The sequence below is a fragment of the Natator depressus genome, chromosome 13 (genome assembly GCF_965152275.1).
Source record: "Natator depressus isolate rNatDep1 chromosome 13, rNatDep2.hap1, whole genome shotgun sequence".
Taxonomy (NCBI): domain Eukaryota; kingdom Metazoa; phylum Chordata; order Testudines; family Cheloniidae; genus Natator; species Natator depressus.
The window spans coordinates 32,138,746-32,165,302 of NC_134246.1; the positions used below are offsets into that span (position 1 = coordinate 32,138,746).

Below are 26,557 nucleotides of genomic sequence, written 5' to 3' on the forward strand. Positions count from 1 at the left end.
ACTGAGAAAGCAGTGGGACTAGCACGTATAATTGGCATACACAGGGCATTTGCTCTTGCACCTTGTGTAGCTGCAAGTTAAAGGTTGATCATGTTGGAATGTACCTGGTTTCTGAGATGGCACGGTTTGATATATCCTGGATGTCTGGAACATTTGAGGCTTTGTCTTCTATCTCTTCAACTGAAGCTATACTTATTTTTTGTTGCGTCTAGTGCATCACGTTTTTGCACAATAGCTGAGTGAGGTCAAGGTTAGTGAATGTAGAAAGCTCAATTATAGTCAATTTACCTGTTGCTTTACTGAAAACTGGACCGCTTGACTTCAGAATTTTTGTACTTTGGTAGGAAAGTGAGTCAGGAATCTCCTTCAAGGAACCGTTCTTTGTTGCTCCAGACAGCATTTCAGGCTGGGACTGGTCCCTATTATTACTCTCCTAGTAGCAGACCATAATGGTAGCTTGAATGGCACCTTTGCCATCTGTGGTATCTTCAAAGAAGTCTAAGACTAGTTATCGGTTCCATTGATATGGAGACTAAGGCCCAGATAGCTAGGTGATACCCACACTGCTATCTCTGCCTGCTTGGAGAGCAAACAGCCCCCTTCCACTCACTGGGTAACAATGCACAACTAAGACAGAAACAGGACTCATAAAAAATTTACAAAATATTCCCACGTTGTCACATTTCTGTGACAGTTGCGTCTCCATTGTCAACAGGCCTTCTTGGGCCCAGGCTTTCTCTGGGTTGTCCAGGGACAGGGCTGCTCTAAATGGACCCCCCCACCACCACCACCGCACAGACGCCATAAGCTGTTTACTGATTCAAGTCACAGACCGGGCCAAACTCAGAGGCAAAGCACTAAGCGACTTCAGTTGGACCCCTGTCCCTCAGCGGGGTGCCTCTGCCCTTCTCACCCAGGGATGGGAGCAAGTCTCAGGTGATGTATTTCGCACCAGCAAGAAGCTGGAACATGGTGTCAGGCTGCATTGAACAGACAACTACTTCAGCTGGCACTTCCTTACATCTGCCACTCAGACATGCTCCTGCTACTCTCGTCTCCTGTAGTTTATTCCAGATTCTTTTCCCTCTGAGGTCTGAGCTATGTGGTCTCCTGGTTGAGGGGTGAAGGTCCCAGGGGAGACAGGCCCCAACTTTGGGGCAGTACCCTGGGGAAACATTCCCTGGCAACGTTTTCTGGTAGGGCCAGAGAATAGATCAAGGGGTTTTTTTACAGCTGCCTGAAATGGGATGTGGGTGGGGGCTGGGAATTCCTAGTCTGGGGAGGGGGAAGATTCTGAGTCTGGGTGTGGTGTGTGGGGGGGTGTCCCTGGATAGGACAGGGTGTGTGTTGGGAGGGGGATCCCTAGATCCGGCAGGGTCTATGGGTGACAGGGATGAGGAGGGACTACCCACAGGTAGGGGATCCTCTTGCGAAGTTGCTGTGGAGGGTTTCCCCAGGGTGGTGTTATGGGGCTCCCATGCAAGGCTGTAGGGGGTCGGAGGGGGGTAAGGGTTGGGAGCTCCCTTGGTGGGCTCTATCCGCAGTGGGTTTGGGGGCCCCCAGGTAGTTGGGCTGGAGGGTCCTGGCTTGGGGCGCATTGGGGGTGCGAGGCGGAGTCAGGGTTATTCCAGTGGTAGGGGTGCACGGGGGAGCCGATCCGGGTTCGGGGGGCCCCAGGCCAGGTTAGGGGTGTTCCGGGCAGACTGGGGCTATGTGGGGGTCCCGGTCTGGGCATGCCTCGGTCGCGCGGAGCTCGGGTCCGCTGCCCGGCACCGCCCGCCGCCGCCTGCGTCTCGGCGTCCCCCTTGGCGGGGCCCCGTCCTGCGTGAGCGGCTCCAGTCCAGCCCGGTGGCCGGAGGCGTCTAGCGGGACCGAGCCGCTGCGGCCCATGGCGGGGCGAGCCCCAGCGCCCGGCACGGGGAGCGCACGGGGTGCGCCATGGTCAGTATCGCCGCCCGGCCAGGGCCCCCCGGGGAACCCCCACCCAGCCCCTGCCCCCGCCCGGCCAGGCCCCCCCCGGGTACCCCTTATCCAACTTAACCTGGCCGGGGCCCCCGGGTAACGCCCACCCAGCCCCCGCCCGGCCAGGCCCCCCCGGATACCTCCCATCCAACTTAACCTGGCCAGGGCCCCCTGGGTAACACCCATCCAACTTAACCTGGCCAGGGCCCCCCGGGTAACCCCCACCCAGCCCCCGCCCAGCCAGGGCCCCCCGGGTACCCCCCATCCAACTTAACCTGGCCGGGGCCCCCTGGGTAACCCCCATCCAACTTAACCTGGCCAGGGCCCCCCCCACCCAGCTCCCGCCCGGCCAGGGCCCCCCGGGTACCCCCCATCCAACTTAACCTGGCCAGGGCCCCCTGGGTAACCCCCACCCAGCTCCCGCCCGGCCAGGCCCCCCCCCCCCCCCGGATACCTCCCATCCAATTTAACCTGGCCGGGGCCCCCCGGGTAACCCCCATCCAACTTAACCTGGCCAGGGCCCCCCGGGTAACCCCCACCCAGCCCCAGCCCAGCCAGGGCCCCCCGGGTACCCCCCATCCAACTTAACCTGGTCAGGGCCCCCCGGGTAACCCCCACCCCTCCTTCTCCTTGCCAGGGTCCCCTGGATACCCTCCCACCCAGTCCCTGCCTGGCCAGGCCCCTCCCCGTAACCCCCACCCCTCCTTCTCCCGGCCAGGGCCCCCCGGGTAACCCCCACCCCTCCTTCTGGCCAGGGGCCCTGGATACCCCACATCCAACTTAACCTGGTCAGGGCCCCTCGGATATCCCCCACCCAGCCTCCTCCCAGTCACGGCCCCCCAGGTAACCCCCACCCCTCCTTCTCTCAGCCAGGGCCCCAGGATACCCCGCATCCAACTTAACCTGGTCAGGGCCCCTCGGGTATCTCCCACCCAGTCCCTGCCCGGCCAGGGCCCCTGGTTACTCCCCATCCAACTTAACCGGGTCAGGACCCCTGGGATATCCCCCACCCAGCACTGGCCTGGGCTCCCCGGGTATCCCCCATCCAGTCCCCTCCCGGCCAAGGCTCCCTGGGTGCCACCCCTCCATCTCTTCAGCCGGACAGGGTTTCCCGGGTGTCTCCTTCCATTGGTGCTGGAACTAGGGGTTATGGGGGTGCTGCCGCACCCTCTGGCTCAAAATGGTTTCCATTATATACTGGGTTTACAGTTTGGTTAAATGGCTCTCAGCGTCCCCACTATAAAAACTGTTCCAGCACTCCAGTCCCCCTCTACCCCTTCTGCCCAGCCAGGGCTCTGTAAGTACCCCCCATCCACCCCTCTTCTGGCCAGGACTCTCTGGCTATCTAGGGTCCATCTGCCTCCCCCAGCTCCTAGTCTCCCCCCCCCCCCATGTCTCTCCCTGGATTCTCTGGTTGTCCTTGCGCCGTCCTGTACACAGGGAATGTCAAGAGCTGGGAGGAGACACTCCTGTGAGCTGTGTTTGGACAGGAGTTGGACAGGAGGCACTGGATGGGGCGTGTCTGTCTGTCTCATAGGGAGTCACCCTGGTGGGGGCTGGGTGGTGGGGATCGCCCTGGGCCCAGGGGTCCCTGGCTGGGCACTGTCACAGGGAAGCTTGCAGCACAAGGGTCTCCATTTGGGCACTGCGTGGGGTAGCTCGCATTGCCTAGAGTTTCCAGCTGGGCACTGTCACAAGGAAGCTCGCAGCACTGGGAAGTTGCATGTGTCTGTCTACAGTAGCGATTTCCCTCTCCAATTCCCCCGCTCCTGGCCAGTGCTGTGGGGAGCAGGGGACTGGGGTATTGTGGGGCTGTCCTGCCCTGAGCGGGGTATGGCGATGGGGATAGATGGCCAGGGGCCAGTTCCCCAACCCTAACCAGTGCCTGCTCTGTGGGGGGCAGAGGGCTGAGGTGATGTCTGTGTGGGGGCAGGCCCCCTCTGAGTTGGGTATGGACTTGGAGATAGATGCTGAGGGCTGGTCCCCGCCCTCACTTGGCACCGGTGCCAGCTGATGGGGTGTGAGGAGCGGAGTCTAGACAGAGCTCTCCCCTCCCCATGGCAGTTTCCTGGCCTTGTGCGCTGCGGAAGGAATGAGCTCAGCGCCGTTAATGGCTTGCAGCTGGTGCAGGGGCCTGTGCTCGGCTCCCTGGCCCAGCCCAGCTGTGCTCACGCTGTCGGCTAGCTTGGACTGGGCTTGGCACCCTTGTGTGGGCAGGGCCCTGGCCCATAACGTGAGCTGGGCTGTTTAGTACGCGCTGCACAATGTCTTCCCACACCTCAGGGCCTCAGCTGGGCAAGGTCTGGGAGAGGAGCGGGTTAGAGCTGGGGATCTGGGAGCCAGGACTCCTGGGTTCTCTCTCTGAGCTGAGAGGTGCTGGGGTCTAGTGGGATGGAGCAGGGGGCCTGGGAGCTGTGCATCAAGACTTCTGAGTCCTCTCTCTGAGCTAGGAGAGGAGTGTGACTAGTCTTTAGGGCAGTGCTGTGTTGCCCTTCCCCGCAGGAGCCCGAGCCAGTGGAGGACTGTGTGCAGAACACACTCTCGGCCCTGTACCCGCCCTTTGCGGCCACAGCACCCACCCTGCTGGGGCAGGTGTTCGAGGTGGTGGAGCGAACGTACCGGGAGGATGCCCTGCACTACACCATTGAGTTCCTCATACCGGCCAAGCACATCCTGGCACGCATTCAACAGGAGGCCTGTGTGAGTCTGTCCCTCCATCTGTCCATCAATGTGTATCTGGCCCAATGTGTGCAAAAGTGTGGGTGTGGCCCGGTGCATGGAGGGTTGTGTGTCTGTTTGCAGGCCTGATGCATGGGGGGGCATGTGTCTGTCTACAGGACCAGCTCACGGAGGGGGCGTCTGTCTGTCCATAGGCCCGGCAGGTGGAGGGGCATCTGTCTGTGGGTCTGGCCCATGGAGGCGGCGTGCATCTGTCTGTGGGCCTGGTGCATTGAGGGGTGTCTGTCCATAGGCCTAGCGTATGGAGGGGAATGCTTCTGTCTGTGTGCTGGTGCGTGGAGAGGATGTGTGGCTACAGGCCCAATACATGCAGGGGTGTGCGTCAGTCTGTGGGCCCAGCGCATGGAGGGGGCGTGCGTCTGTCCGCGGACCCGGAGCATGGAGGGGGTGTGCATCTGTCCGTGGACCCAGAGCATGGAGGGGGCGTGCGTCTGTCTGAGGGCCTGGCGCATGGAGGGGGCGTGTGTCTGTCCGCGGACCCAGAGCATGGAGGGGGCGTGTGTCTGTCCGCGGACCCGGAGCATGGAGGGGGTGTGCGTCTGTCCACGGGCCTGGCGCATGGAGGGGGTGTGCGTCTGTCCACGGGCCTGGCGCATGGAGGGGGCATGTGTCTGTCCACGGGCCTGGTGCATGGAGGGGGCATGCAGCTACAGGCCCAGTGCATACAGGGGTGTGTGTCAGTCTGTGGGCCCAGCACATGGAGGGGTGTCTGTCTGTCTGTCTGTGGGCCTGGTGTGTGGAGCGGTTTGCGGCTCCAGGCCCAGCGCGTGGAGGGGCGCATCTGGCCTCGCAGGCGCAGGACCGGGTGCCCCAGGTTGGGCTGCCCCCTGACTCTGTCCCTCTCCCCCCTCAGGCCCAGTACAGCGGGTTTGTGTTCTGTCACGAAGGCTGGCCGCTCTGTCTGCACGAGAAGGTCGTGGTGCAGCTCAGCTCCCTGCCCTGGCAGCAGCTGTGTCCTGGCGACTTCTACCTGCAGGTGGCCCCCTACCTGTCTCATGCCCCCCGCCTGGTACTCAAGTGCCTGTCGCCGGACGGGCGCAGCGTGCAGGAGCTGCCGGTGCTGCCTGACGCCTACCCCTTCCTCTTCACTGCCGAGTGGCTGAACGGCATCAACAAAGACCGGCGGGCCGGGCGGCTGGAGCATTGCCTGCTGGCAGCTGAAGAGCGGGTGCTGCGCCTGCCCTGGACCGAACTCATCTGCCCACAGTTCGTGCACCAGGGCAGCTTCATGGTGGGGCGGCGTTGCCTGCCGGGCCCCAGCCCTGAGGTGCTGGGGGCTCGCAGCCCTGGGGACGGGCGCCACTCAGGCGGGGAGAGCCAGGAGGCGGAGGGTGGGGGCCTGGAGGGGGAGTACGTGCAGCTCCTAGAAATCAGCCCACCCCGTCATGATGCCCCCCCAACCCCAGTGTCCCCCAGTTCCCAGAGCCGCACCCTGCCCGCCCGCAAGGGCCAGGGCAAAGGCCGCAACCGGCGCCACCGTGCCTGGCTGCACCACAAGCCCAGCCGGGAGGAGACTCTGCCCAGGAACCGGCCCCGCAGGACCTGGGAAGGGGGGCGGCCGGGGGCAGATCCCGGCCAAGCAGGGCTCCTCCGGGGCTGGGACCTACAGAGGCCATACGGGGAGACTGGAGGGCTGAGGGTCAGCCAGGGGGATGGGCAGGATCGGGGAGGCCCTGCACACAAAGTGGCAGCACAGAGTCGGGGCAAAGGGGGGCGTCTGCCTGGGGAGAGGCAGTGGGGAGGAGACACTGGGGAGAAGGCAGGGGATCCCAGTCTGGGGGACGAGCAGCGCGGTGGGGACCCTCCGGAGGGGCAACGGGAAGGGGATCTCAGCCTCAGGGAGGAGCAGCGTGCTGAGGACCTTGGGGAGGGGCAACATGTGGAGGATCCCAGCTTCAAGGAGGAGCAGCGGGGCGGGGACCCTGAGGAGAAGCAGCAGGATGGGGTCCCTGAGGAGAGGCAGAAAGGAGGGGATTGCAGCCTCAGGGAGGAACAGCAGAGCAGGGACCCTGGCACCCCAGCCATCTCTCCCCAGCCCAGCACTGTGGCTGAGGTGCAGGGACTTAGTGAGGGAGGGGGGCAGGCGGCCTGGCCAGCTGCATGGCCTAGCCCTGGGCAGCAGGCACAGAGCCAAGGCCTTTCAAGGCAGAGCAGCCCCCAGCATGAGGCTTCCAGTGCTGACCTGAGGTCAGCCAGAGCAGAGCCACCAGGAGCCAGGACTAGCCCCCAGCAAGGGGCCATTGGGGACTCTGCTGCGGGGCTGCCGCACCGGCCTGCCAAGGGCAACCGCAGAAGGAGAAAGTGGGGAGGGAGAGGCTGCCCCACCAATGTGGATTGGAAGGAGCCTGGGTCTCCTGGGACAGGGGTGGGGGATGCCCCGGCTGGCACCATAGAGGGGGGTATCCCTGCTGGCACCAGACTCCCTGTTGTCCCCACCCCAGAAGAGGGGGACATCCCCCCAAGCACCAAAAAGGAGGGCAGCCCCTCTGGCACCAGACTGCCCATTACCTCCGCCCCAGGAGAGGGGGGTGTCCCCCCCAGCACCAAAGAAGGGGGTGTTCCCCCCAGCAGCACAGAGCGGGACAGCCCCTCTGGCACTGGACCCCCTGTTGCTCCCACCCTAGGAGAAGGGGGCATTCCCCCCAGCAGCACAGAGCGGGACAGCCCCTCTGGCACTGGACCCCCTGTTGCTCCCACCCCAGGAGAAGGGGGCATTCCCCCCAGCAGCACAGAGCGGGACAGCCCCTCTGGCACTGGACTGCCCGTTGTCCCCACCCCAGGAGAAGGAGGCGTCCCCCCCAGCAGCACAGAGCCAGACAGCCCCTCTGTCACCAGACTCCCCGTTGCCCCCACCTCAGGAGAGGGGGCCATCCCCCCCAGCCAAGAGGAAGAGACTCGTGCTGACTGCCCCGGGCAGGGGGTCCTCACAGCGGCCCTGGCAGAGGATGCAGTCCCCACAGGCGCAGAGGAAGAGGCTGCCCCCAGATCCCTGGAGAGGACGGAGGCCATCGGTGCTGGCACAGCCCCCTTTGTGAAGAGTGCTTTGCCCCTCACGGGGGGTGCAGGAACCAGCTGCCCTGTGGAATCCTTGCCCCCCACCTCGGCCCCTGTGGGACAAGATGTAGACTGGGAGCTTTTGGGCTCAGGCATCTTCCAGCTGACAGGTGAGTGCCCGCACCTATGCTGGTTAGCGGCTAGGCACCTGGACGGGGGAGGGCTGGCACCCCAGAGCCTGGTGTAGCAGCACCCCCACCCTCACATCCCTCCTGTCGCCTTGATGCAGGTCCACTCCCCTCCTCCGCTTGGACCCGGTGCCCTGTCACCCTAAGTGCGCTGAGGGAGCTGCCCGGACAAACCTGTCGTCCTGGAGCTGGCCAGGCCAAGGAAAGCCCAGTGCCGACGCCCGGATGGGCTGTGGCCCAGCAGAGAGGGCGCTGGGTGGGAGCTAGGAGGTCCTGGGGTCTAGAGGTGCTTTGGTCTTGGGCAGAATGTGTGCCCACGGGGCCTGGAGCCCCTTGGCTGGGGGCCCTGAGTTGCCCCCTCGTGCTTCTTGCTGGGTTCATTATCTCCATTCCCTTCCCAGGCAGCCTGGCCTCAGCCCCTCCTTTACAGGCAGATACGGTAATGTGCGTGCGGCCCACGGCAGGGGTCACAGACAGGGCTCAGCCACCAGCTACTGGGGCAACTGAACAGAGCCTGCAAGCCCTGGTTGTGCCACGCTGCGCTGTCCACGCCCCTCTGGGCTGGCGGCCTCGTGGGGAGCCATGGCACGGGAAGGAGGCAGTGGCTGTCTGAGGGAAAGGCTGCTGCTGGGTTCAGTGCCGTGGCCTGGTTGTCTGGGGCAGGGGTTTTCTACAGCTGGGCATCTCTCAAGGGGCAGAGCTAGGTGCCTGGCACCACAGGGGAACAGAGCAAGGGCGGCGGGGCGGGGATGGGGGTTCCTGCTGGGGGCAGGGAGAGTGCAGTGCACTGGGGAGGGGTCTGTAGGGGTCATGGAGGAGCGTTTTCCTCTGGGATCCTCTGTTCCCCTTTGTGGAGGGGCTGTGGGGGAGAAACTTCCCTTCTGCCACCTGCAAGCTCACATCAAGTGCAGGGAAGACCCCAAGCAGCCGCTCCTCCTGCTTGGCCTAGCTTCTGGGAGCGCAGAATAGAACTGCTCGCTCCCACCGCCCTAGGGCTGCCCCACAGCTGTCCTCCCTCTGCCATGCTCCTGGCAAGGGTGTCACAGGCCCTGCCCAGGCACACAGTCTCCTTCACCCTGCCTTGCCCCTGCAGGCGGAGTAGACCGGATGGGAAGGGCCTTGCTGACCGTCACCCCCCAGCCCCCAGGGGAGCCAGCCCCAGCCCAGGGGGAGCTGAGCCAGGCCCTGCGATACTTGCATTCACTGCTCAGGTAACACCAACGGGGAGACCCCCGTCCTCCCACATCCATCCCCCTGCATCCCTACCCCCCCCCCACATGGATCCCTGCTGACCCTCCCCATCCCTACGCCAACTCCTCCCAGCTCATGGGGAGCTGAGGCAAGCCCTGCGATACCTGCATTCGCTGCTCAGGTAATGCCAACAGGGAGACCCCAGTCCTCCCACATATGTCCCCCCACTTTTCACATCTTCCCCCACACTAGCTCCTTCCACACAGCCCCCACACCCTCATCCCCACTTGTCACACCATCCCCCATGCTCCCTACATAAACCCCCAGGCCATCACATCCCCTACACCAACCCCACATTGTCCTCCATACACCCCCACAACTGCCCCATGCCACACACCTCGCCCCATTTCTGCTCCCTCATCTCCTACGGGGGTGAGAGCTCTCACCCCATTAACCCCTCACTGTCCTCTCCCCTGTAGGAAGGAGCAGCAGGAGCTGGGGCTGACGGTGCTGCTGGATCTGCGGCAAGGGCGGGCTCTGTCCCCCCACCCCCCTGCACTGCTGCCAGCCCTGCAGGAGCTGCAGGTACTGCCCCAGACAGACCCCCCCAACACTGCCCCCCACCTGCATACCCCCTTCCTACTCCCTCTAATGGTTCTCTGGTTCTCCCAGCACTGCACTGCGCCCCAGCCCCCCTGCAGAGCCCAGCCCTGCCTCACCACCTCCTGCACGGCTGCCAGTCCTGCGAGGACCCAGCACAGCCACCCAGCTTCCCCTGCCATGACCCCTCCCCACCCCTTGCTTGCCTCCCACAGGGTACCTGCTGCTCCTCCTGCCCTGCCCTACCGCGCATGGCTCCCTGCCGGCAGCCTGCACCGCCCCCCACATGGCCCCATGCTGCTCCTTACCCCCACGACTCCTCCCCACCCCCCAACAGTGCAAAGCTCCCCCCACTGCCTGCACCTTGGCATGGCCCCTCCCCACCCTGCTGCCAGCCCTGCAAGGACTCCAAAGAACAACTGTGACCCCTACCTGCCCCACACACATCCCCCTGCCCTGGGCACTGGGGTGGCAGCCTGATTTCTTCTTGCCCTGCAGGAGGTGTCACCAGCTCTTGTGAGTCGCCTGCTGGTGCTGGCCCCACTGGTGGGCCATGAGGAGCTGCCCCTCATTCAGGTAGGGGGTGCCAGGGGGTCAGGGGTGGGATAGGAAGGACTGACAGAACCTGGACCAGAGTGAGAGTGCTGAATGGGAGGGGTTTCCTGCCTGGAAGGTGCAGTTGGGAGGGTGTGGGGGGATTCCCTGCCCTGGGAGGGATAATGGGAGGGAGTTCCCTGTTGGGGGCGGGGGGGGGGGAATAATGGGAGGGGGTTCCCTGCCCAGAGGGGGATAATGGAGCAGGTTTCCTGCCTGGCAGGTACAGCTGGGAGGGGGTGTGTGGGGGGAATTCCCTGTCATAGGGGGATAATGGGAGGGGGTTCCCTGTTGGGGGGCGGATAATGGGAGGGGGTTCCCTGCCTGGAGGGGGGATAATAGGAGGGGTTTCCCTGCCTGGGAGCAGAGGGGTGGCAGGTTTTCCCCTGGCTGGGGGGGGCAGTGGGAGTTCCCTGCTTGGTGACGCCCTGCTCCCTTCCCCAGGAGGCACTTGTGCTCTCCCCAAGCGACCTGCCCCAGTTCGTGGACCCAGAGCAGCTGCAGCCAACTCTAGGTGGGACCCTGCAGCACTCGCAGACCCAGTGGGTGGAGATGTGCCAGGTGAGAGCTAGGAGTGACCCCCATAACCCTCCAGCACCCCAACACCTCCACAACCCCTGCCCCCTGCAGCACCCCATGTCACACAACCTCCCACTAACCAGGGGTGGCACATTCCCCACCGCAGTACCCCTGACTGAGCCCCAGCCCCTCTTCCTGCCATCTCCTCCAGGGGTCTGTGTCCCCCCCACTGCCCGCTGTCTCTCCCTGCAGGCCCTGGAGCGGCTCTGCGGGCTTTGCCAGGGCGTGATCCAGTCAGTGCAAGTGGCCAGTACCAAGTTGGAGGCATCAGAATTGGCTGAGAGCGACAAGGTACATGACACCCCCATGCAGCTCACCTGCCCCCAACCCCAGGTCCCCTTGCAGCTCGGTGCCCCTTGGCCTTCCCATGACTCTCCTGCTCCCCAGCCCTTCTGCAGCTGTCCTCCCTTCCCCCTACAAGTCTCCTGTCACCCTGTATTCCCACACAGTCTTCCACGCCTCCCTGGCTCTCCCCATGTGACTCTCCAGCCCCTGCAGGGCCCCCTTGGCATTCCTGAGGGGGCTCTGGGCCGACCGGCTGATCAGGGGACTCTGGGCCAGGCTGTCTGATCGGGGGGCTCTGGGCTGGACTGGCTGTTCGGGGGGCTCTGGGCCAGGCGCTGACTGGGCAGGGGGTGCTGGGCAGGGCTGGGCTAGAGGTTCTGGGCCGGGCAGGCTGGCTGTGCAGGGGGGTGTTGTATTGCTCACTGGTATGTGCCCGCAGGCGCTCTCTGTGCGGATCTCCGGACACAAGGATGCCATGCAGAAGCTGCTGTCAGACCCACGGTTGCTGGAGTTGCAGAGCAGTGGGGGGTCCCTGCTGGCTCAACTGTCCTCATCAGGGACCTGCAGGTGACACCTGTCCCACATCCCAAAGGGATGGGAGGGCACACCAGGCCTCACAATGGGAGGGCATCAGGCCCTACACGGGGTGTGTCCCGACAACCTATGCTGGGGGATGGCCCCTGTGCCAGAGTTCTCCCACTGTAGTTGGGAGAGGTGGTCTCCGCCCGCCTTATACACACGCTGGCCTGCGAAGCTGCCCCATACCCTGTGGCCTGGCAGAGCGGGGTCGAGGGAGGAGGGGCAGGGGACGAGGTTGGCGGCATGGTGATGTGAGAGGCAGGGAGTGACACGCTATTTGCTGTCCCCAGGCCACAGTGTGGGGGGCTGGCAGGGTGTGGCAGTTGCTAGATGGAGTTGGCAGCGTAGGGGTGGCTGGGCAAGCGTGGGGCTGGCAGTGAGGGGGCAGTGCATGGGGCAGGGGGACGGCGCATGGGGCAGTGGTATGGCACGAGGGGCGGCGCGTGGGGCAGGGACTGACATCCTTTCCCGTGCCCAGTGGCCAAGCCACGAGGGCTGCCAGCTTGTATCAGGAGGTGGACGACGCCATTCATAGGCTGGTGCAGCTCAGCAATCGGTGCCTGGGGCAGCTGGAGCAGGAGAGGAGCCGCCGGCAGATGACACAGGTAGTACCCCTCTGCTACCTCCCCTAGTGACCTTCCCCCCTCACTGCCCCCCCACACTGTGCTGCTCTGTGCTTCACTCTCCTCCCCACCCCACGCCCCGAGCAGTGACATCCCCTCCCACCTACAGCCCCCATGTCTGCTGCATGCTGCCCCCACATGCCTCATCTACCCCATGCCTGGCACTTTGACACCTCCCCCATGTGCCCCTCCCTATCTGGCACCGAAACCTTCCCTGCCCTCTGCTACCCCTGTGCCAGGGGTTCTGTTCCCCCTCTCCCAGGTTCCCTCCCAACTCCCATGCCCAGCAGTCTGGCAGCCCCCATGTCCTCTCCCCCGCCATGCCTGGGGTGCTGACCCTCACATGCCTGCCCCCCTGCCCGTTCTTGTTGCTCTCACCCTCTGTCCTGGCAGGTGGTGGGCTGGCTGGCTGACCATGGGGAGCAGGCGCTGGCAGGATTCACCCCCATGGGGGTGGGGGATTCGTTGTTGACCGTGGAGGAGAAGCTGGCGAAGTTTGAGGCTTTTCACACCCTTGCCAAGGTGAGACACTTCCCCGCCCCCTTCCCCACGTGAGGGCTGCACAGAGGGATCTGCAGGTACACACCCCCATGTGGGTGGAATTGGGGGCTGGGACCCTGAGGAGAAGAGTGTGAGTGGGGCGCTGCATACTGGGAGGCCTGGTTCTGTGGGACACTACATACCGGGGGGTGCCAGCTCTGCGGGGCTCTCTGTCCTGGGGGGTGTGGCATAGGCTCTGCGGGGTTCTCTGTCCTGGGGGCTGGCGTAGGCTCTGCGGGGTTCTCTGTCCTGGGGGGCTGGCGTAGGCTCTGCGGGGTTCTCTGTACTGGGGGGTGGCGTAGGCTCTGCGGGGCTCTCTGTTCTGGGGGGCTGGCGTAGGCTCTGCGGGGCTCTCTGTCCTGGGGGCTGGCGTAGGCTCTGCGGGGCGCTCTGTACTGGGGGCTGGCGTAGGCTCTGTGGGGCGCTCTGTACTGGGGGGCTGGCGTAGGCTCTGCGGGGCGCTCTGTACTGGGGGGGTGGCGTAGGCTCTGCGGGGTTCTCTACTGGGGGGTGGCGTAGGCTCTGCGGGGTTCTCTACTGGGGGGGTGGCGTAGGCTCTGCGGGGTTCTCTACTGGGGGGTGGCGTAGGCTCTGCGGGGCGCTCTGTACTGGGGGGTGGCGTAGGCTCTGCGGGGCGCTCTGTACTGGGGGGGGTGGCATAGGCTCTGCGGGGCGCTCTGTACTGGGGGGTGGCGTAGGCTCTGCGGGGCGCTCTGTACTGGGGGGTGGCGTAGGCTCTGCGGGGTTCTCTGTACTGGGGGGGGTGGCGTAGGCTCTGCGGGGCGCTCTGTACTGGGGGGTGGCGTAGGCTCTGCGGGGTTCTCTGTTCTGGGGGGCTGGCGTAGGCTCTGCGGGGATCTCTGTACTGGGGGGGTGGCGTAGGCTCTGCGGGGCGCTGTAATGAGGGAGGTTGCCCTGCGGGGTGAACCATATTGAGGGGGAGCAGATCAGCTCTGCAAGGCGTGCCATACCAAGGGTGGGGGAGCCTGAGCTCTACGGGGCACGCTGTAATGAGTGGGGGTGTATTGCATCTGCAGGGTGCAATGTATTGCGTGTGGGCGGTGTCAGCTCTGCCGGGCACGCCATACTGAGGGTGGGGGGGTTGCTTCGTCTCTGCGGGGTGAGCTGTTTTGGCGGGGCACATTGGCTCTGCGGGGCGTGCCATACTGAGGGTGAGGGGTGCGTTGGCTCTGCGGGTCGTGCCCTACTGAGGGTGGGGGGTGCGTTGGCTCTGCGGGGCGTGCCGTTCTGTGATGGGGGGGTGTCGGCTCTGTGGGGCGCATCGTATTTGGGGGACATCGGCTCCGCAGGGTAGGCAGGCATTGGGCTGAGAGTGGGCGGGCATTGGCTGTCCAGTTGCTCTGTGCTGTGGGGTGTGCGTTTGGGTCTGTGGGGCTCCATGTACTCTGCAGGGCATGTCTTACTGAGGGTGGATGGGCATTGGCTCTATGCTGTGGGGTGTGCGTTGGGTCTGTAGGGGGCTCTATACTGGGGGGGACATGGGCTCTGTGGGATGCTCCATATGGGGCTGGGGGTGCATCGACTCTTCAGGACTCCCCATACTAAGGGTGGGGGAGCATTGGCTCTATGCTGTGGGGTGTGCATTGGGTCTGTGGGGGGCTCTATACTGGGGGGGGGCACGTGCTCTATGGGGTGCTCCATATGGGACTGGGCGGGGATTGTGTCTGAGGGGCATCAGCTCCGTGGGGCACTCTGTGCTGGCGGGTGTCTGGAGCGTAGGGTCTCCTCCTCTCTCTCCCAGGAATGGCTGGCCCGGGGGCATGAGGCTCTGCGTCTGGCTGGTGACGGGGTCCTGGCCCCTGAGGGGCAGCAGCTGGAGAGCTTCGCGCGCCGGCTGGAGAGCTGTGCGCACACCATGCACAATGCCCTGCGGCTGCACCGCTTCCTGCAGCAGGTGCCAGCCGCTCGGCGTGCTCCCTCTGTCTGTCTGTCTGTCTGTCTGTCTGTGCCTGCCCCATCCCTCCTTTCCCCTTTAGCATCCAGCTTAGTTCAGCCCAGGGGGGTGTTCCTGGCAGGGGAGCCGACCCCACATCAGAGGCAGCCCAGCCCCGCTATCCATGCCAGAGGCGGGTGTGGACACCCCCAGGGCAGCATCACACATTGGGCGGTGGGGGGGGGCTGATTTTTCTGGGTCCATTTGTCATTCCTGCCCATTTCCATTGCAGGGCTTCCCATCTCCCCTGTCCCTGGCTCCCAGTCCCGCCCCCCTTCTTCCTCCCCGCTCTCCCCCCGCTAGCTCCCCATCCCCCATGGCCTGCATCACTCTGACCCTGGTGCCGGCTCCCCGTCTCTCTGTCTCCCCTGGCCTGCGTCCCCCTGACCTCGCTCCCTGTCCCCTGCGTCATTCCCTGGCCTGCAACACTCTCACCCCGTCTCTCCTGCTCTCTCTCGTAGGCTCAGGACTGGGCCCTGGAGGGCGTCCGGCGCCTGTCGGCCATTGAGGATGGCGCAGGGCCGGAGGTGGTGCTGGGGGCGCTGGGCCGGTACTGCCAGCAGCATGGCGAGATCTCGGACAGCGCCTTCCAGGAGATGCGTGGGCTGGCAGTGCAGAATCCCTGGGCGCTGCGGGAGCTGGGGCGCTGCCGGTCCCGCTGCCAGGAGCTGGGGCGTCTCCTGCAGCGGCGGCTGGAGGTGGCATTGCAGACTGGGCCCCCGCCCCGGCGCCGTGCTGACAGCACCAGCACCTCCTGCTCACCGCAGCGCCCAACGAGGGGCCTGGACACCAGCCTGGGCTCCTCCCGCAGCATGAGCTGCCTGCTGCCCCCGCCTGGCAGCCTCTCCCCTGGCCTGTGTGAGGTGCCCTCTTGCCACTCACTGGCATCCCCTAGGGACCCCATGGAGAACAGCGACGAAGAGCGGAGCCCCCCTCCCACCAGCACCCCCACCGCTGCCTTCTTCCAGGCACCCACGCTGCCTCTGGGCACACTGCCCCCCTGCCAGCCTCCCCCCAGGGGTCCCCCCAGCACGCAGAGGGCACTGAGCGAGCCCGGCCCCAGCCCTCCCCGCCCCAGTGTCCTCATCCGCGGGCTGGAAGTGAGCAGCCAGGAGGTGGTGGACCGGACCTGCTCGCCCCGGGAGCACGTGATGCTGGTCCGCAGCAGTGCCCAGAGGGCCGAGGCGCCGTGGGGGGGCACGCCCAGCACTGAGCGGAAACGCCGCCTGGGGTGAGTCGCTCTGGAGGAGGGATATTTGTGCCACACCAGGACCTGGGGCTTCTGGGCACTGCCCCCACCCCTAACTGCCACCCCACATACGCACTGGGACCTGAATACCCCACAGGCTGGGACCCATTGCCCCGTCTGAGAGAAGTGCACCCTGGCACCACCTGTTGGTGCCCATCGGGGGGAGGGCCCATTGGCACCTGTGAGGGTGTGGGGGGCACTGTGGCGCAGGACCCATCAGTACCCATGGGACGGCTGTCGCCCATGGGATTGAGGGGAGCACCGGGCTGGGTGACCCATGGGCGGCACATAGGAGTGCCCCAGGGTGGGAGGCTCATCAGCACCCGCAGGGTAGGGCACAGGTCCCCTCTCTGATGCCCATCCCCTCTCCTTCCCAGTGCCCAGCAGAGGCTGGTGGCAGAGCTGATTGCCTCGGAGCAGGAGTATCTGGGCTGCCTGGCTGAGTCGCTGCCCCTGGCGTCGGGATGCCAGGAGGTTCCCCCTGAGCTGAGACGCGAGTGCAGTGCCTTGGAGGGCACCCGCGACCGGCTGCTGGGCTTCCACCGCGCCTACTTCCTGAAGGAGCTGCAGGGCTGCGCCAGCCACCCACTCCGTGCAGGGGGCTGCTTCCTGCGATATGTGAGTGTCCAGCCCCGTGACCCATCTGGGGACCCCCACCCTCCCTCCCGAACTCCCCTCTCCCAGGCACCTCCCCCCACCCAAGGCATGAGTGCTGCTCACTGGCACCCCCATCGTCTTCCCTAGGAGATGCCAGTAGACCCCTGCAGGAGCCACAGCCCATCTGCCCTGGGTTCGTGCTCTAATTGCATTGGCCCAGCCCTTCTGTGTCTCCCCCGTGTCCCCTGTGCTGTGGGGAGGTGGTGAAGCTGAAGTTGACTCTAATTCCCCCATCACTCTCTGCGCCAGGCGGACCAGTTCAGTCTCTATGCTCTCTACGTGAAGAACTGGCAGAAGCTCCAAGCGGCACTGGCCTCTCAGCAAGCTGCCAACAAGGTACTATCTGTGTTGCCTGCATCTTCCCATGGAGAAGCTCAGAGCTCTGGGAGGGGAGTGGGGTTTAGTGGTTAGGCCAGGCAGGGCTGGGAGTTCAGGACTCTTGGGTTCTATCACATCAAATGCAAAAGTATAACTGAACAGGCCAAAAAGGGAATTTGAAGAGCAACTAGCAAAAGACACACAAACGAACAGCAAATCTTTTTTAAGTACATCAGAAGCAGGAAGCCTGCCAAACAATCAATGGGGCCACTGGACATCTGAGGTGCTAAAGGAGCACTCAAGGCAGATGAGGTTTCAGAAAAGCTAAACAAATCCTTTGCATTGGTCTTCACTGCAAAGCATGTGAGGGAGATTCCCACACCTGAGCCATTCTTTGTAGGTGACCAATCTGAGGAACTGTCCCAGGTTGAGGTGTGAGTAAAGGAGGTTTTCATAGAATCACAGAAGACTAGGGTTGGAAGAGACCTCAGGAGGTCATCTGGTCCAACCCCCTGCTCAAAGCAGGACCAACTCCAAATAAATCATCCGAGCCAGGGCTTTGTCAAGCTGGGCCTGTCATCACAGGGCCATAAAAACCTCTAAGGATGAAGATTCCACCACCTCCCTAGGTAACCCATTCCAGGGCTTCACCACCCTCCTACTGAAATAGTTTTTCCTAATATCCAGCCTAGACCTCCCTCACTGCAACTTGAGACCATTACTCCTTGTTCTGTCATCTGCCACCACTGAGAACAGCTGAGCTCCATCCTCTTTGTTACACTCTTCAGGTAGTTGAAAGCTGCTATCAAATCCCCCCTCACTTTTCTCTTCTGCAGACTAAATAAGCCCAGTTCTCTCAGCCTCTCCTCATAAGTCATGTGCCCCAGACCCCTAATCATTTTCGTTGTCCTCCACTGGACTCCCTCCAATTTGTCCACATCCTTTCTGTAGCAGGGGGCCCAAAACTGGACGCCATACTCCAGATGTAGCCTCACCAGTGCTGAATAGAGGGGAATAATCACTTCCCTCGATCTGCTGGCAACGCTCCTAGTAAAGTAGCCCAATGTGCTGTTAGCCTTCTTGGCAACAAGGGCACACTCTTGACTTATCTCCAGCTTTTTGTCCACTGTAATCCCCAGGTGCCTTTCTGCAGAACTGCCACTAAGCCAGTCGGTCCCCAGCCTGTAGCAGTGCAGTTTTGGAACAAATTGATAAATTAAAGAGCAATAAGTCACCAGGGCCAGATGGGATTCACCCAAGAGTTCTGAAGGAACTCAAATGTGAGATTGCAGAACTAGGAACTGGGGTTTGTAACCCGTCATTTCAATCAGCTTCCGTACCAGATGGCTGCAGAGTAGCTAATGTCTCGCCAATTTTTTAAAAAAGGCTGCAGAGGTGATCCTGGCAATGACAGGCCGATAAGCCTGACCTCAGTACTGAGCAAACTGGTTGAAACTGTAGGTAAAGAACAGAATGATCAGACACCGGGACGAACATGATCTGCTGGGGAAGAGTCAGCATGGTTTTTGTAAAGAGAAATCATGCCTCACCAATCTACTAGAATTCTCTGAGAGGGGCCACAACCATGTGGAAAAAGGGTGAATCCAGCAGATATATTGTACTTGGCCTTTCAGAAAGCCTTTGGCAAGGTCTCTCACCAAAGGCTCTTAAGCAAAGTAAACTGTCACGGGATCAGAGGGAAGGTCCTCTCATTGATCAATAACTGGTTAAAAGACAGGAAACAAAGGATAGGAATAAATGGTCAGTTTTCACAGTGGAGAGAGGTAAATAGCAGGTTCCCCAAGGATCCATACTGGGGCCAGGGCTGTTCAACATATTCATAACTGATCTGTAAAAAAGCGTAAACAGTGAGACGTGAAAATTTGCAGACGATACAAAACTACACAAGATAGCTAAGTCTAACACTGACTGTGAAGAGTTACAAAGGGATCTCACAAAATGGGAAGACTGGGCAACAAAATGGCAGATGAAATTCAATGTTGATAAATGCAAAGTAATGCACTTTGGAAAGCATAATCCCAACTCTACATACAAAATGTTGGGGCCTAAATTAGCTGTTAGCATTCAAGAAAAATCTTGTAGTCAGTGTGGATAGCTCTCTGAAACTTTCCGCTCAATGAGCAGTGGCAATCAGAAAAGCGAACAGAATTTTAGGAACCAGTAGGAAAGGGATAGAAAATATCATAATGCCACTATATAAATCCATGGTACACCCATACCTTGAATACCGCGTGCAGTTCTGGTTGCCCTGTGTCAAAAAAGATATATTGGAATTGGAAAAGGTACAGAGAAGGGCAACAAAAATGACTAGAGGTAATGAACAACTTCCATATGGGGAGAGATTAGAGAGACGGGGACTGTTCAGTTTAGAAAAGAGACGACTAAGAGGGGATATGATAGAGGTCTATAAAATCATGACTGGTGTGAAGCAAGTAAATAAGGAAGTGTTATTTACATAACACAAGAACTAGGGGTCACCCGATGAAATTAATAGGCAGCAGGTTTCAGACAAACAAACAAGAGAGTAATTATTCCCACTCCACATAGTCAACCTGTGGAACTCATTGCCAGGGCATGTTGTGAAGGCCTAAACATATCTGGGTTAAAAAAAGAATAGGACCTATCCTCCATGAACTTGTCTATCAATGACTATTAGCCAAGGTGGTCAGGGATGCAACCCCATGCTCTCGGTGTCCCTAAACCTCTGACTGCCAGTAGCTGGGATTGGGTGACAGGCGATGGTTCACTCAATAACTGCCCTGTACTGTTCATTCCTTCTGAAGCACCTGGCACTGGCGACTGTCAGAAGACAGGATACCGGGCTAGATGGACCATTGGTCTGACCCAGTGTTCTTATGTCCTTATCCCCAGCTCTGTGAAGGGAGTGGGGTTTAGTGGTTAGAGCGAGGGGGGTCTGTGAGCCAGCACTCCTGGGTTCTAGCCCTGGTGCTAGGAAGGGAGTGGGGTCTAGTGGTTAGAGCTGGGGTCTGGGAGCTAGGATCTGTGGGTTCTGTTCCTTGGTCTGGGCGGCTGTTGGGATCTGGAAGCCCCAGTGATGGTGCAGTAGCCCAGCTTGTGGGCTCTGTGCTCAGCTCCTCTCTTCCCCCTAGATGGCACACAGCAGCCTAGAAGGTCCCTGGGAGGACACGGCGCTGGCAAGTGCCCTGCAGAGGCCCCTGGAGCAGCTGGAGCACTATGGGCACTTTCTGGAGGAGCTGCTGCAGGAGACGGACCCGGAGCAGGCGACAGAGCGCGAGGCCTTGCGGGCAGCGCAGCAACTGCTGGAGTCCCAGGTGCAGCACGGCAGGAACCTGCTGGCGATGGAGCAGATCCGGGGCTGTGAGGTGAGTGTAGCCAAGGGCCATCCCAGCATGCACTGCTCTGCCCAGAGGCCATCCCAAAATGCACTGCTCTGTCCTGGGGGGATGGGACCCCAGGGGCTCTCCTAGCATGCCCTGCTCCGTCCCTACCAGAGCGGGTGGCCGGGGATCTCCCAGCATGCACTGCTCCATCCCTAACCAGGGTGGGGCAGAGAAGGCGGCGGCTGGGGGCTCTCCCAGCGTGCACTGCTCCGTCCTTACCCGAGGGGGCGGCCGGGGGCTCTCCCAGCGTGCACTGCTCCGTCCTTACCCGAGGGGGCGGCCGGGGGCTCTCCCAGCGTGCACTGCTCCGTCCCTACCCGAGGGGGCGGCCGGGGGCTCTCCCAGCGTGCACAGCTCCGTCCCTACCCGAGGGGGCGGCCGGGGGCTCTCCCAGCGTGCACTGCTCCGTCCCTACCCGAGGGGGCGGCCGGGGGCTCTCCCAGCGTGCACTGCTCCGTCCCGGGGGGTGGCGAGCCTGGCCCGGGGAGGTTGCCCATTGCCCGCGGCGTCTCCTCTCCCCACAGCTGGAGCTGAAGGCACAGGGGCAGCTGCTGCACCGGGACGAGTTCACCGTGCTGCGCGGGCGCCGCAAGTGCCATCGGCACGTCTTCCTCTTCGAGCAGCTGCTGCTCTTCAGCAAGCGCAAGGGCACTGAGGGCGGCTTGGACGTCTACGTCTACAAGCAGGCCTACAAGGTGCGCCACCCTGCCCATGGGATCCCCCTGCCTTGCCCTGCCCCGCCCCATGGGATCTCCTGCCCCTGCCCTGTTCCCCCCGCTCTGCCCCGCCCCATGGGATCTCCTGCCCCTGCCCTGTTCCCCCCGCTCTGCCCTGCCCCATGGGATCCCATCCCCTTGCCTTGCCCTGCCCAATGGGATCCCATCCCACCTTATGGGATCACCTGCCCCTGCCTTGTTCCCCCGACTCCACCCTGCCCCGTGGGATCTCTTGCCCCTGCCTTATTCCATCCTGCTCTTTCCTGCCCAGTGGGATCCTGCCCCACTCAGTAGGATCTCCCCCTGCCCCGCACTACTCTGTCTCATAGGTTTCCTTCCCTGCCCCACCCCATAGGATTTTGCTCCACTCCATGGGACCCCTTCCCCCAGCCCTGCCCCACCCCATGGGGCCCTCTCTCCCAGGACTTCAAGCAGGCCTTCAGGGTGCACTGCCCTGCCCAACTCCATGGGACCCCTACCACAATATTGCAAACAGATGCCCTGCCCCGCCCCATGGGATCCCTGCCCCACCCCATCCTGTTCCACTCCAGGGGATCTGCCCCCACTACAAACAGGCCTTCGAGGTGTGCTGGCTCATCCCACTCTGCCCCAGGGGACCACTTGCCCTGCCCCATAGGATTCCTCCCCCAGCACTACCTCCCCCATGGGTCCGCCTCTGCACTGCAAACAGGCCTTCAAGGTGTGTCTCACCTCCTGGCCATGCTGTCCGCCCCCCAGACGGCGGATATGGGGCTGACGGAGAACATCGGGGAGAGTGGGCTGCGATTCGAGCTCTGGTTCCGGCGTCGCAAGCTGCGTGAGGCCTACACCCTGCAGGCCTCCTCACCCGAGGTGAAGCACAAGTGGACCAGCGCCGTGGCTCAGCTGCTGTGGAGGCAGGCCACGCTCAGCAAGGGTAGGCGGAGGTGGTATGGGGGGCAGGAATGGGGAGAACAGGTAGGACGAGATCCGGGGCTGCAATGAGATGAGGTGTAAGGGATGAGGTTGTGGGGTGAGTACATGGGCTCTGGCGTGTCAGGATTGGGGGAAGGAGTAGCTCTCATTGTGATGGGTTGGGGGAAGCAAGAGGACACGGGCACCAGCATGGCAAAATGAAAGGATGGGATTGGTGGGGGGACATGGCCCTTGGTGTAATGCATGGGGACACATGTGGGCCTTGTGACAAGGCAGGGGAGAGGATGGGTGGCATGGGCCCTGCTGAGATGGGGATGGAGGGAGTGGCCCCTGCAGGGTGGAATTGGGGGGTGGTGGGCGCATTGTGATGGGGTGGAGAAGGAGGGGGACAGGATGGGGAATGGTCCCGGTGGGATGGGATTTGGGGGTGGGCCCATTATGATGAGGTGGGGAAGGAGGGGGATGGGATGGGGAGTAGCCCAGGTAGGATGGGATTTGGGGGTGGGCCCTGCTGAGATGGGGTAGAGAAGGAGGAGGGGGATGGGATGGAGGGAGTGACCCCCAGCAGGATGGAACTGGGGGGTGGGCCCCGTTGTGATGGGGAAGGAGGGGGATGGGTCAGGGAGTGGCCCCGGTGGGATGGGATTGGGGGATGGTCCCAGTTGGGTTGGGGGCACGTGGCCCCGTTGTGACAGTCTCTCTCTGTGTGTCCTGCCCAGAACTGCGCACCCAGGAGATGGTCTCCATGGGCATCGGGGACAAGCCCTTTGTCAGCATCCAGAGCCCCAGCCAGGCCCTGCTGAGCAGCCTGCTCACAGGCAGAGGTGAGGGGGGCTGGGTTGCGGGGGTGCCGTGGGGTGTGGGGCTGTCAGCATGGCAGGGTCACTCTTGGAGCGTCTTGGGGGCACAGCAGGGAGTCTCTCGGAGAGGGGGGACTCTGGGAGCAGCAGGGGTGATGGGGTCTCCTGGGGAGGGGAGGGGTCCTTAGGCTGTCTCTCTGGGGGCAGGGTTGGGGAGCAGTCTGTCTCTAGGAGCAGAGAGGTGTCTCCTTTGTGGGCTCGGGAGGGTCTCTTCCCTGGTGCTCTCTCATCCCCTCTCTCTGCAGCTGCCCGCACCCGTGCCTCTGTGGCCGTCTCTTCCTTCAGCCCCTGGGCCGGGGCCCCATGCTCCCCGCCGGCCGCCACGTCGTCCCCCCGCCCCAGCCCTGCCCCCCTGGGCCTGATCTGCGATTCCAGCACTGTGTCCCCTGCGTCAGGGCGCTCCCCTGGGGCCTGCTCGCTGCCAGGCCACCTGGAGGAGGAGGAGTGGGAGCTGGACGTCAAGCGCATCCCCCGTGGTGAGCCCACAAGACGGGAGGATTGCAGGGGTGGTGTCTCTGGGGAGCTCGGTGGAACCGTGGGGGGAAAGCTGGCTCCATGGGGAGGGTACACAGGGCTGGCACCTGGCATTCAGGGAGGTGTGGCAACTTCAAATAGATGGCTGGGTTTGGGGCTCTGTGGAGTCAGTGCGTGGTGGGCTGGCTTTGTGGGAGACATGTGGGGGGGTCTCTGCCTCTCCCCCACACCGAGGCTGCTGGGGCAACGCTGGTCCCTGTTGTTGACACATGGCTCTGTGGTCTGTAGCCCAATCACTGTGGTGATGCCCAGCAATGCGTCTGGGCGGGCACAGGCATGGGTCCCTGGGCTCACCCTCCACCCCGATGGTTCTCTTGCAGCGTCCGAGACAGCCACTGGCTCAGGAGCTGCTCCGGCTCTGGGGGAGCCATCCCCCAGGTGGGCAGAGTCGCCAGGGGGTTCTGCCCCAGTGCAGCGCCGGCCAGTGAGTACAGGGGGGCACAGCAGGGGCTGTGGGGCAGGTGTCTGTCTTTGTCTCTATCCCCATCTCAGCTCTCGGGGCTCCAGGGGGCTCAGCTGTCACCTCACTTCACCCTCTCAGAGCTGCCCAAAGTGGGGGCTGTGCTGCAGAGCAGGGTCCGACCGGCCGTCGGTCGTCCATTGGTCATGGATGTTGCTGGCAGTGTGTGTGTCTCTCTGGCTCAGTCTGTCTGTGCAGGGCTGGCTGGTAGGCTGGCTGTATGTCTGGCTGTGCGTGACGGGCTGGCTGTCTCTGTCAGGCTGTCTGTGCGTAGCTGGCTGTGTGTCTGTCTGTGCATGGCTGGCTGGTGGGCGGTCTGGCTGGCTGTGCTCTCTGGGAGGGGCTGGCATCTTTCCTGGGAGCACTGGGAGCATTTGAATTCACAGGAGTGCGGGGGGCATTACTTTCTTGCCTGGTAAGTGGCCGGGGATGGGCAGCACTGCAGGCAGGGCTCTGCGGGGCCCCAGGCCGGTTACCGTTTCCACCCCCGCACCAGCCCTGCCTGCCCTGCCCCAAGTTTGGGTACTGTGGGGCCCCAGGCCGGTTACCGTTTCCACCCCAACCCCAGCCCTGCCCTGCCCTGCCCCAAGCCTGGGCACTGCGGGGCCCCAGGCCGGTTACTGTTTCCCTCCCGCCCAGCCCTGCCCTGCCCCAAGCCTGGGCACTGTGGGGCCCCAGGCCGGTTATGTTTCCACCCCACCCCCAGCCCTGCCCTGCCCTGCCCCAAGCCTGGGCACTGCGGGGCCCCAGGCCGGTTATGTTTCCACTTCACCCCCAGCCCTGCCCTGCCCTGCCCCAAGCCTAGGCACTGCGGGGCCCCGGGCCGGTTACCATTTCCACCCCCGCACCAGTCCTGCCCTGCTCTGCCGCAGGCCTGGGCATAGCAGGGCCCCAGGCCTGCTGGCTCCCGGGGAGGGGCTGCTCTGGGGGTTGCCATTTCAGAACCAGTCTGCTCTTTTCTGCCACCATCTGTGTTCCCCACATGGGACCAAGGCACCCCCCAACCTTCCCACCCCCACCCTGTCGCCCATGCCCTTACCCCTAGCTCCACCCTCCACACTGGCCCAGGGATACCCTCTCTCCTCACCATCTCCAACCCTGACCCCCGCTTCACATTCCCAGCCCCATTCCCTCCCCCTCCCCACAGTGATCCTGGCACCCTCACAAATGGTGTTTTATTTGTTTGCCAGAGAGACGGCCACGCCCCCCCCGACTTGGCGACCCCGCTCTGACCCTGGTGCCGAGGTACAGCGGCTGGGATGCCCCCTGGGCGCCCGTCAGTCTGTGTGTCTGTCTGCCCCGCTTCAGCACACGAGTGGGGCACCCACCCCTCCCCACTGCGTCTGTCCATCTGTCTAGTCCTCCTCCCCCACTCTGTGTCCGTCTGCCCTCCCGTGTCCCCCTCGTGTCCGTCTGCCCCCCACTGTCGCTGACCATCTGCCCCTCCCCGTGTGTCTGTCCCCCCCCCGTGTGTCTTCCCCCCCCCCCCCCCGTGTGTCTTTCCCCCCCTCCCTGGCACTCACCCTGCTCTCTCTCTCCCCCAGAGCTGGGTCTGGAGCCTGCACAGGAAGCTGTTTGCCTCTCGTGGCTGCGTGGGGCAGGATCGGAGCCCTGGGGCCGCCAGGAATAGGACAGTCTGAGCCCCTGGCAGACCCCTGGCACCGCACCCCACAGGCTATACCCCACGGATCCTCCCCTCCCCACCCACTGCATGGAGCCACCAGACGACCCCCAGCCACTGCCCCATGGGTCCTCCCCTTACCCTTCATGGGACTACTAGGGCCCTGTAGCTACGATGTGGGGTGGGGGATTGGTATCAGTGGAGGGCACAGTGCCCCATGGCCCGGGAGGGGAAAGACAGTGATGGTGTGGGCAGGAAACCCGTCTGGCCTGGGCGTCAGAGCAGTGGGGCTGGCCTGGGGCTAGAAGGGCAGTGATAGCTGCACCCTTAGTACGGCCTGGGACTGCCCCAGCACCAGCACCTGGCTAGCACGAGGACCCTGCTCTCATGGACCCCGAGTGTGCCCACCCGTGGCCCCGCACACTCACCGAGCTCCCTGTGCATGTGCACAGACCCCACGAGGATTGCCACTCATGTGCATACTGATACCTGTCTCACCCAGCTGTGTGTCCACATGCCACAATCCCTTCACGTGCCCACGCCCGCATTGATCCCTGTCTCATCCAGCCATGCCTCCACGTGGCACAACCCCTTCACGTGCCCACGCCCACACACACACTGATCCCTGTCTCACCCAGCTGTGTGTCCACATGCCACAACCCCTTCACGTGCCCACACCCATGCACACACTGATCCCTGTCTCACCCAGCCATGTGTCCACATGCCACAATCCCTTCACGTGCCCACGCCCGCACTGATCCCTGTCTCACCCAGCCATGCCTCCACGTGCCACAACCCCTTCACGTGCCCACGCTCACGCACACACTGATCCCTGTCTCACGCAGCCATGCCACAACCCCTTCACGTGCACCCGCCCATGCACACACTGATCCCTCTCACCCAGCCGTGCCTCCACGTGCCACAACCCCTTCACATGCCCACGCCCACGCACACACTGATCCCTGTCTCACCCAGTCGTGACTCCACATGCCACAACCCCTTCACATGCCCACGCA

General features: G+C 62.9%; 1 protein-coding gene across 1 annotated transcript; it reads left to right on the plus strand.

Annotated features, from left to right (window-relative positions):
* The first annotated feature begins 1,332 nt into the window (after window positions 1-1,332).
* Window positions 1,333-26,557, plus strand: ARHGEF40 (Rho guanine nucleotide exchange factor 40). The gene is made up of 22 exons (XM_074970462.1): window positions 1,333-1,414; window positions 4,465-4,662; window positions 5,555-7,865; window positions 8,977-9,094; window positions 9,554-9,659; window positions 10,173-10,250; window positions 10,713-10,829; window positions 11,040-11,138; window positions 11,572-11,699; window positions 12,190-12,316; window positions 12,728-12,856; window positions 14,637-14,789; window positions 15,290-16,059; window positions 16,455-16,695; window positions 16,984-17,070; window positions 20,184-20,417; window positions 20,960-21,130; window positions 21,890-22,067; window positions 22,786-22,890; window positions 23,172-23,402; window positions 23,781-23,884; window positions 25,465-26,557. Exons 1-22 carry the CDS (start codon window positions 1,394-1,396, stop codon window positions 25,558-25,560), a joined length of 5,802 nt encoding a protein of 1,933 aa, XP_074826563.1. The 5' UTR covers window positions 1,333-1,393; the 3' UTR covers window positions 25,561-26,557.

Coding starts and splice junctions, on each gene's coding strand:
- ARHGEF40 (XM_074970462.1), top strand. CDS start 1,394: ATGAGGAGGGACTACCCACAG. Junction 7,866..8,976: donor AGGCATCTTCCAGCTGACAG/GTGAGTGCCCGC, acceptor TTGCCCCTGCAG/GCGGAGTAGACCGGATGGGA. Junction 23,885..25,464: donor CCCCAGTGCAGCGCCGGCCA/GTGAGTACAGGG, acceptor TCTCTCCCCCAG/AGCTGGGTCTGGAGCCTGCA.